This window comes from Culex pipiens, chromosome 3, assembly GCF_016801865.2.
Source record: "Culex pipiens pallens isolate TS chromosome 3, TS_CPP_V2, whole genome shotgun sequence".
NCBI classification, from domain to species: domain Eukaryota; kingdom Metazoa; phylum Arthropoda; class Insecta; order Diptera; family Culicidae; genus Culex; species Culex pipiens.
In genome coordinates, this window is record NC_068939.1 from 29,702,927 (window position 1) to 29,713,779 (window position 10,853).

Consider the following 10,853-nt stretch of genomic DNA (forward strand, 5'->3'; position numbering starts at 1 on the left):
GTGAGAGAGACACCAACCACCTAAGGGTGAATTAAGTAACGTTTTTTTTTCTAAGTCTCAACCAAACAACCCACAATTTTCTAATGTCGATATCTCAGCAACTAATGGTCCGATTTTCAATGTAAAAATATGAAACATTCCATTTTTGATTGCAAATTCAAATTTAAATCGAAAAATAAGGTTTAATTTTTTTTTGCGATCAGTATTTCGATTTTTGGAAAAAAAACAGTATTGATTCAAAAATTCATAACTCGTTCAAAGATTTTTTGCGCATCCGGAAATTTCTGAAAAATTGGCATTTATGTCCCCAAAAACATATCAGAAAATAAAAAAAATAAAAATAGTGTTTTTTTGCAAATCAAGTTTTAGAGTTTTAGAGACAAAAAGTGAAATTAAAAATCACCAAATTTTTTTTATCGTGTATCATTTTTTTCAGTGTTATCCATAGCTACAACTGTGCCGAAGACACCAAATCGATCAAAAAATTCCTTCAAACGATACAGATTTTTGAATGTTCATATATCATTTTTGTATGGACAGTTGCCAAATTTGTGTGTAAAATTATATGGACAAACTAATGATGCAAAATGGCTTCTTTGGGCATACCAAAGGCACCAAAAAAGTTTCAGCCAGATTAAAAAATAAAAAATCGAATGACCGAAATCTCAGAGGGCTCAGGAAACATATGTTTTACTGAAAAATCCTATTGTTTTTCGTAATTGCAAAACTCAATTTTTTCACCACTTGTCGTAGTTGTCCAACTCGGCATAGCCTCATTGAATGAATGTACGACTGCGTCGGCTTATTTTTTAAATTTAGATGTTTGTTGAATTGTTTGGAATCTTCAAAAAAATAAATATCAATCAAAGCCTAACTTGCAATAATCAGATTGACAAACTCACCTTTCCTTCTTTTCTCCAACCTCTCGCCATCATGCATTCCCTCTACGAAAAATAACGACGCAACACAAATTTTGGTTATTTTTTCCATCCTTTTCATATTCAGCTACGAATTGGTTTGTTTGTTTGTTTGTTTGTTGTAGGGGCAGGGGGGGCAGAATGGACCATGGGGGCAGAACGGGCCACCCTTGGTTTTGGGCTTTAGAATGAATTTAGACCAACTGTAAGGCAAGGGTCTTATAAAGGACGTCAAATAACATCACCATACCGAAAACGACGTTTGAATTCATTGTATTTTTCGAATTATGAGCAAAAATGTAAATTTATTGACAAAACCACGCAAATGTTGTTTATTTCGAGGTTCTTAAATAAGCTTTCTGAAAAGTTGGATTGTTTGAAAAAGTTTGCTCAATGTTTATAATGTTACCAGGAGCTATTACAAAGGTAATCAAACAACAACGGAACCTTAAAATCATTTAGAGGCTTGGTGGTGGAAGTGTTAAATTAAAATCCACTTGGGGGCAGAATGGACCACCCTTTTCCTGCCTTATAAAAACAATCAAAAGTTAATTTTTTTTAGCTAAATGGATTATTTCACTCCTGGTAGCTTCACAAATCACGTTTAATGCAACAAAAGTTGATTTTTTAGTTGTTTCGACGCTTAGTTGTAAAAATAGTGTCTTTTTTCGACATATTTACACTATTTTCAAAAATCTTTGTTTTTTAAGTTACTATTTTTATAAAAGTGATCAAATTTCATGGAAACTATAATGGAAAGGTCCCTCAAGTAATTTCTTATCACCCTTCAACGTTGTATTAGAAGAAATGGCTTGTTTTCTAAGGTGGCCCATTCTGCCCCGCAGGGTGGTCCATTCTGCCCCGCACCCTGGAAAGTTAGTCGAAAAAACTTTTTTTTTAAAGTGGCTCAAAAATAGTTTTAAGTAAAAAAAAATCATCAACCAAGTATACAACATTGAAGGGAACATTCCAAAGCATAAGCCTACAACACTGGATTCATAAATTTTTATTTTTTTCTATGGTTTTTGGTGCATTTCCCTAAGGCGGTCCATTCTGCCCCCCCTGCCCCTACACAACGACTACCTACACGAACATTTTGCCCCTCACTACGCTCAATTACTGCTCCGTTCCTTCTTCTCCGCTGGATCAGATCCCCCTTCTACTCCTGCACCACTGCTTCCACCACCGTCTGCCACTTCTTCCGTCGCTTTACTGTCGGGCTCTTTGATGGCCGGGCGCTCCTTGATGGCCTCCCGGACAATGTCGGTCAGGTCCTGCGGTTCGGCGTAGCACATTTTCGTTCCTGCAACCGAGGGGAAGAGGTGTGAGGGTTTCTTTCGTGCACTTCATCAAATAAAACAACGATTGTTAAGTTGTTTTACCTAATCTCACAGCGTTCTATCGCGTCTTTATTTTCGTAATCTGTGTCCGGTACAATTTTCAACCAACCAACCAACAAAACAACTTAACAATCGTCATCTTATTTCTATCTCGTCTAGGCATCGTCAAACGGGCTCCGCTGCGCTGGCCCTCCAGCTCCGGCCTGGGCTCGCCTCTGTCGCTCCAGGGCCGCGTCCCGTTCCAGCTCCAGCTGGGTCGGAATCTGAGCGATACTGTAGTACACGTAGAACCCGAACACGAGCAGCACGCCGAGGCCAAAGTAGAACCGTGAACCTCCGAGCGTGTCGCGCGGAACCGACGACTGGTCGTGCGACTTGTACCCCCGGAAGCTGTCGTCCTCGCGGGCGCCCTGGATGGGAGGTTCAGCCGACGATTTGCCGCGCTGTGACCCGGAACTGGAATTGGAGGACCACGACGAGGACGAGGGACCAGAGCCGCCAGAGCCTGACGAACCTGCTGCAGCTGCGCCGGCGGCACCAGCCGAGTACTTACCGTCCGTTTTGTGGGTCACGCCCATGATCTGGCCCGGAGTGTCCTCCTCGAGTTCGGCGTAAGCCTGGAAAAGGAAAGAGGAAGTTAGTACACAGGTGACAAACTACGTGGTTCAAGCTGACCTGCACCAGCGCCTTCTGCTGACTGCTCAGCTTGGTCGGAATCTGAATCTTGAGGTGCACGTAGTGATCGCCCGACCCGTAACTGTTGACCCGCTTCAGTCCCTTGCCCTTGAGGGTGATGCGCGTGTGCGACGACGTTCCCGGCACGACCTGGATGGTCTGGTCTTCGTACACGCCCTGCACGCGGATCGTTCCCCCGAGCAGCGCCTGCGACAGGCTGATGTTGGCCTCGGTGTGCACGTCCGAGCCGTCCCGCCGGAAGTAGCGACTCTTCTCAACGCTGAAAAGAGTCAGAATGGTCAACAACCTTTCAAAAACCACCCCAAAATCTACTCACTTAAACGTGATAAACAGCTCCTTGTTACCCACGGCCATCCGCACCGTCTGCCCGTCCTCAACACCCGCCGGCACCGGCACCGTCACCCGCTTCCGCTGCACCGTCTGTCCCTTGCCGCCACACTCCAAGCACGGATACTTGATGTACATCCGCGTGCCCTGGCAGTACCGACACGTCGAACGCATCACAAACGGCCCCGTCGAAATCGTCTCCATGCCCGTCCCGTTGCAGTACTGACACTTGCCCGGCTTCGTGCCCGGCTCGCACCTCGACCCGGTGCACTTCGGGCACGTGTCCACCACGTTCACGTCGATGTCTTTGTTCACGCCGCGTGCCGCCTGCGCAAAGGTCAGGTTCATCATCACCTCCTGGGCGCCGCCAAAACCGAACCGCGAATCGCTAAAGTCGTCGAAGCCACCGGCCTTGAAGCCACCGTCGCCGAAAATCTTCCGGAACAGCTCCTCCGGATCGATGGTGCTGCGGAACTGCCAGTTCTGGGAGAAGCCCTGCGGACCGCGACCAGCGCCCGGATGGCCACCGCCGCCGGCGCGGCCCATCTGTTCCGACGTTTGGCCGAACGTGTCGTACTCGCGCCGTTTGGTGTCATCGCTCAGGACCTGGGGGAATTAAAAAAAAAATCTTAAATTCTAAAATTCTCAAATTCCTAAAATCCTAAAATCCTAAAATTCTAAAATCCTAAAATCCTAAATTCCTAAATTCCTAAATTCCTAAAATTCCTAAAATCCTAAAATTCCAAAAACCTAAATTCCTAAATTCCTAAATTCCTGAATTCCTGAATTCCTAAATTCCTAAATTCCTAAATTTTTAAATTCTGAAATTCTGAAATTCTGAAATTCTGAAATTCTGAAATTCTTAAATTCTTAAATTCTTAAATTCTTAAATTCTTAAATTCTTAAATTCTTAAATTCTTAAATTCTTAAATTCTTAAATTCTTAAATTCTTAAATTCTTAAATTCTTAAATTCTTAAATTCTTAAATTCTTAAATTCTTAAATTCTTAAATTCTTAAATTCTTAAATTCTTAAATTCTTAAATTCTTAAATTCTTAAATTCTTAAATTCTTAAATTCTTAAATTCTTAAATTCTTAAATTCTTAAATTCTTAAATTCTTAAATTCTTAAATTCTTAAATTCTTAAATTCTTAAATTCTTAAATTCTTAAATTCTTAAATTCTTAAATTCTTAAATTCTTAAATTCTTAAATTCTTAAATTCTTAAATTCTTAAATTCTTAAATTCTTAAATTCTTAAATTCTTAAATTCTTAAATTCTTAAATTCTTAAATTCTTAAATTCTTAAATTCTTAAATTCTTAAATTCTTAAATTCTTAAATTCTTAAATTCTTAAATTCTTAAATTCTTAAATTCTTAAATTCTTAAATTCTTAAATTCTTAAATTCTTAAATTCTTAAATTCTTAAATTCTTAAATTCTTAAATTCTTAAATTCTTAAATTCTTAAATTCTTAAATTCTTAAATTCTTAAATTCTTAAATTCTTAAATTCTTAAATTCTTAAATTCTTAAATTCTTAAATTCTTAAATTCTTAAATTCTTAAATTCTTAAATTCTTAAATTCTTAAATTCTTAAATTCTTAAATTCTTAAATTCTTAAATTCTTAAATTCTTAAATTCTTAAATTCTTAAATTCTTAAATTCTTAAATTCTTAAATTCTTAAATTCTTAAATTCTTAAATTCTTAAATTCTTAAATTCTTAAATTCTTAAATTCTTAAATTCTTAAATTCTTAAATTCTTAAATTCTTAAATTCTTAAATTCTTAAATTCTTAAATTCTTAAATTCTTAAATTCTTAAATTCTTAAATTCTTAAATTCTTAAATTCTTAAATTCTTAAATTCTTAAATTCTTAAATTCTTAAATTCTTAAATTCTTAAATTCCTTAATTCTTAAATTCTTAAATTCTTAAATTCTTAAATTCTTAAATTCTTAAATTCTTAAATTCTTAAATTCTTAAATTCTTAAATTCTTAAATTCTTAAATTCTTAAATTCTTAAATTCTTAAATTCTTAAATTCTTAAATTCTTAAATTCTTAAATTCTTAAATTCTTAAATTCTTAAATTCTTAAATTCTTAAATTCTTAAATTCTTAAATTCTTAAATTCTTAAATTCTTAAATTCTTAAATTCTTAAATTCTTAAATTCTTAAATTCTTAAATTCTTAAATTCTTAAATTCTTAAATTCTTAAATTCTTAAATTCTTAAATTCTTAAATTCTTAAATTCTTAAATTCTTAAATTCTTAAATTCTTAAATTCTTAAATTCTTAAATTCTTAAATTCTTAAATTCTTAAATTCTTAAATTCTTAAATTCTTAAATTCTTAAATTCTTAAATTCTTAAATTCTTAAATTCTTAAATTCTTAAATTCTTAAATTCTTAAATTCTTAAATTCTTAAATTCTTAAATTCTTAAATTCTTAAATTCTTAAATTCTTAAATTCTTAAATTCTTAAATTCTTAAATTCTTAAATTCTTAAATTCTTAAATTCTTAAATTCTTAAATTCCTAAATTCTTAAATTCTTAAATTCTTAAATTCTTAAATTCTTAAATTCTTAAATTCTTAAATTTTAAATTCTTAAATTCTTACATTCTTACATTCTTATTTTTTTTAATTTTTTTATTCTTAAATTCTTAAAGTTTGAAATCTAAAATTCAAAGATGCAAGGATTTCAAAATTTAGTATTCAAAAAAAAATAAGAATTCCAAAATTAAAAAGTTAAAAAATTAAGAAATTGGAAAATGTTAAATCTTAACAACTAGTAAATTAAAAAATTAACAAATTCTAGGTTCAAAATTAAAAATAAATTCAAAATTATAAAAAAATATAAGAATTTTTAATTCAAAAATTACAATTTTGAAACTCTAATGTTACATTAGAGTACAGTAGAACTATTAAAAAAATCAGAAATCTAAAAATTTATTTAATAAAAAAATCATAAAAATCGAAAAAATACATTCGGAAAATCAAAGATTCAAGTATTTAAAACACTCAGTATTAAAAAAAATATGTAAAAAAGTATAATTCAGAATTTTTTTTTCAATTTAAGATTTTAAATTTCAAGCTCAAAAATAAAAATATATGAAAATAAAAAAAATCTTAAAAATTAGAAATTCTAAAATTAAGAAATTATGAAATTATAGTGTACTAATAAACAAAAGAAATTAAAACTCGAATATTTTAACATTCGGAAAATTCAAAATTCACGGATATAACATTTTAAAAATAATCAAGGATTTGAGAAATTCTTTCAGAAGTTTGAAAATACAAATTTTCAAAAATTAAGAATATCGGAGATTCAAAAATTGACTCTTTTTGACACTTTTTGATTTTTTAAATATTTCAATCTATTTATTTTTTGCCCCAAGAATCTCAAGAAACACAACAAACACAACAACAACACCAACAACAAAACTATCAAGATAAGGCCAAACAAAGCCGCAAACCGGCAAGTCCTGTTTAGCTTACAACCCGTTACATAATCCTCACCTCGTACGCCTCCGACACCTCCTGGAACTTCCGGCTCGCGTCCGGATCGTCCTTGTTGGTGTCCGGGTGGTACTTTTTCGCCAGCTGATAGTACGACTTTTTGATTTCCTTCGGCGAGGAGTTTTTCGCCACCCCCAGAATGCTGTAGTAGTCCTTCTTCTGCAACACCCGGCCGGTGCTGATTTGCCGCACCTGGATCACATCTGCGGACACGAAGAAGGATGCCATTAGTCGCGGATTCCCTAACCCTAGTTTTGCTGTGGCAGGTGATGATGTAATCTGGAGGCAACTTTCACCTCCCCCCTTTGCGGCCACCCAAAACTAAACTCACCCTGGCTCTTGTCGGCGGCCAACAGTCCCGCTGTTCGGCTCTGGCTAAAGATCCCGTCCGTCCCACTAAGCCCGCGACAGTGTGAACATCGGCCCTGGCCACCGGACCCGGCCAAACTGCTAGCTGGCCTTGCGAGAATCTGCTTGCCGGTGAGGAATTTTAGACTTCGCTGCAGCAAGCCTCGGGTGTTCATTTTAATTTAAGCAAAAAGAAGATACGCGACACTTGATTCCTACGGTTTTCAACACCGGACCACGCACTTACTGGACAACTGAGTCCAGAACCATCGGAGGATTTGTTACGACGGGCAAAAGAAATTACGCGAAACTCTCTGCGCGATGATCACGGACGGTCAGCCGAAAACATGCGGATTTGACAGTTCGACAGCGAGGGCGGCTGTTTTTAATTTGAGCCGCCCGGCGGCAAACATTAAATGTCAGGGGGTAGGAAAGTTGAGGTGCTGATTGAATTTATGCACACAAAGAAATTTCAAGTTCCAATTTTATTGTTCGGGCCTATTCAAGACCAAGGGCTAGGGGTTAGACAGAGTCGCAGTTTTAACTATTCGTCAACCTATCTATAGAGTTTTTGGGTGTTTTGAATACCCCTGACTCAAGGCGGTTTCGAAAACACCCAAAAAGCAATTGAAGATGAAATTTAGTTTTTAGGGCCTTTAAAAAAAAACTCGAGTCCTCTAGATGTCTTTTTTAAGATCCTATAAGTAATTCGACGGTAACATTTCAAAAGGCATCATGTACATTTTGACACTTTCTGGGTTATTGCATATTCTAAAAGTACTCCTAATAAGCTACCTCTTCACCAAAAATGAGCAAAAGTTACTTCAGTAAAGTCTGTTTAATCATGATTTTAAATAAAGTAACATAAACAAAATCTCTGCCATCAGCAGTCCCTGTTTATATAGCCCTGTCAACCTGTCAAACAAAAGACTACATAAACCTCGTGACGAAAAAAAAAGCATCATGAACAAAGCGCCATGTACATTCGGCGAAGAAAAACGAATCATAACAAAGCGTCCCCCTCAATGACAGCAGGGTGATATAGACGTTGGTGATTTCAAAAGAAGTTATGTTTGTTTTTCTTAAATAAAACGACGGAAATAATGTTTTATTGAATTTGGATGATCTAGTATCAATAAAAGCAACGTTTTTCATCGTTTGTTATCATTAGAACATCTTATTTTGCTTTCATATTAAAATGGGAATTGAAAATGGATGCTCAACATTCAAATGCGTTTTTCTCAAAACGCATGGTTTGTACATGATGCTTTTTGAAATGTTGGCATCGAATTGTGTTTTATTATTTATATCTTGACTTTTTTTTGATAAGGTCCTATAAACAAATGTAAACATTGAGTGTATCCCTTTCACACCTTATGTCAAAGTCCATCGGAGTAAGCGGGATACACTCAATGTTTACATTTGTTTATAGGACCTTATCAAAAAAAAGTCAAGATATATCCTATAGGACCTTTTTTTTTTAAAAAAAAAACCCTTGTTATTGACGTTGTTATTATTCTACTGATCTATAATGCTTTCTAGTCAGAAATTTACTAACACATTTGTTTGTATCAAGCAAAAGTTTTTTGTCAAGCGGCTCCTAGCTGTTTTTTTTTTTTTGACTGGCGGCCGAAATGTCATCCAACATATTTCCAGGGCTGTGACAGCTCGAGCTCGATCATTGTTTGCATCAGGACAATGTGATGAGAAGTTCGGCATTTTTGGGTAAGATTATTTTTTTTTTGTAGTTCCGTCGTCAAAATACTTACTTTTCCTGTCATTCTCAAACGACGAAACAGCCTACTTTTCTCTACCAAAAATAACACAAACGAATAGAAACACTTTTCAAAACAAATGCTGAAAAGTTCTACTTTTCAGCACTGAAATGGATGCTGGAAAATGGAAAGTTAAACTTTTCAGCATTTTTTTGAAAAGTGATACTTTTAAACACTGTTTTGATTTAAGGGGTTACATACATGTAAATCGACAAAAATGTAAGAGGTTGGTTTGGGCGCACACTTAATCTTTTTTTAAGTCTGTTTTAAGGGCATTAAAATATATATTTTCAACTATTATCAAAATAAATTTGAAGATATTTGGTTGTATCATTGCCGAGATATAGCCATTTTAAGTTAGCAGTTTCAAAAACACACCACACTTCTTTGGCCAATTCGGCTCAAAATTTTGGTGAAGCCTCGTTAAACCGGTCCTGTGTGCATGACGAAGCCCGATTTTCAAAAAGTTTGTTTGAAAAAAAGATAAAAATATTTTTATGTTTGCATATAAAAAATCGCCAGTTTTTGATTTTTGTATTTTTTTCAAAAGCAAAATTTCAAAATCGGGCTTCGTCATGCACACAGGATATGTCTTGCAAGTCTTCATCTCAAATTTCAGCCAATTTGATCCATTTCAACTCGAGATATCGTGGCACCCGGAAATTAAACGATGGATTGACTAAATACGTGACCTACAATTTAATTCAAAGGGTGTTTTTCGCAATTGCAAAAAAATTTTGTATGGAACTCGTTGCAAAACATGATTTTTTCAGCACTCGTCGTATTTATCCAACTCGGTAAACCTCGTTGGATAAATGTGTGAAAAAATCTTCTTTTTGCAACTTTTTGCATAAACTACTATTTTCATTGGGCCTAGAAAGCCTTATAAATCTAGATTAAATTTTCAAAACAACGACGACGCTCTTACGGCCTTTCGTCCCATTTAAACGCTTGTAACGAAAGGCCGTAAGAGCAATGTCGTACCGCCCCTTTTCAAATGTTGCTCCAGATTTGTAATTCGTTTATTTTATTCACGCAGAAAAATATACAGAGCGGATTTGCTAATTCGAAAGAAACTGCATTCGAAATTGCGAATCCAAATTCGCTATTTGGAACGACTGACAGCTGTCAAAAGCTTGAAACCACGTGTTCGGAAATTGTCGAACAATGCTGTTGAAACGTCAACATCAGTTTGACAACTGGTTTTGACGATTGAGTGCTTTTTAATTCGAATATACGTTCGAATTAGTGAATATTCGAATTAGCGGACATTCGATGTAGTGAAATTCGAATTAACGAATCCGTTCTGTAGTGTCAAAAATAAAATAATTATTATTCGCGATAGGCAATCAAACGTCAAAATTACCCCCCACTAGGGGGCGCTGAAACTTGGGGTGATGTTTTCATTATAACCTACAGCGAGTAAATTGATTTGAAATTTGAAATTGTTTTATTTCATCATAAAATCGAAATTAATAGCAAATTATGCCATTTTCAGGTAAGAAATAAATAGCTTAATTGATATAAACGAAAATATTTTTGTGATGGCCGATTTAACCTGTTCATTATCTGATTCAAAATAAGGGAATGTTTTAATCAACCAAAATCTAACTAATCAATTGAGAATGTGGATTATTCAAGTGGACAAATATTTTTTAAAGTCACTTCTATCGTAAAAGCAAAGCTCTGCTTGCAAAATGGTAATTGGAATGATTTTCAAAATTAGCAATCTAACCTCATTCTCGCGTTTTCAATCCGGATCACAGAATTTTCAATGAAAAAGGCAACTTAGCAAAAAAATCAAAAAGTCAGTCGATAGAACTTTTTATTTCTTACCTCCTGTTAACTTTATTTTATTCCAAAAGATCAATTTTCTTTTAAAAAACCTTAAAATAGTTTTCACTCCCCTTTGCACTTATCGCGCAAAAACGTAAACGTAAC

The 10,853-nt window shown here is 34.9% G+C and overlaps 1 protein-coding gene across 2 annotated transcripts; it reads right to left on the minus strand.

The window, feature by feature from the left end:
• Window positions 1-1,907: 1,907 nt before the first annotated feature.
• Window positions 1,908-7,489, minus strand: LOC120426001 (protein tumorous imaginal discs, mitochondrial-like). 2 transcript variants are annotated; one of them, XM_039590677.2, is made up of 6 exons: window positions 7,121-7,488; window positions 6,790-6,992; window positions 3,270-3,886; window positions 2,933-3,212; window positions 2,811-2,874; window positions 1,908-2,220 (listed from the first exon to the last, which is right to left on the minus strand). In XM_039590677.2, the coding sequence occupies exons 1-6, from the start codon at window positions 7,311-7,313 to the stop codon at window positions 2,030-2,032; spliced, it is 1,548 nt and encodes a 515-aa protein (XP_039446611.1). In that variant the 5' UTR covers window positions 7,314-7,488; the 3' UTR covers window positions 1,908-2,029. The 2 variants fall into 2 exon arrangements, with proteins under 2 accessions (XP_039446611.1, XP_039446603.1); XM_039590669.2 differs by lacking the exon at window positions 1,908-2,220 and having other exon boundaries at window positions 2,291-2,874; window positions 7,121-7,489.
• Window positions 7,490-10,853: the final 3,364 nt, after the last annotated feature.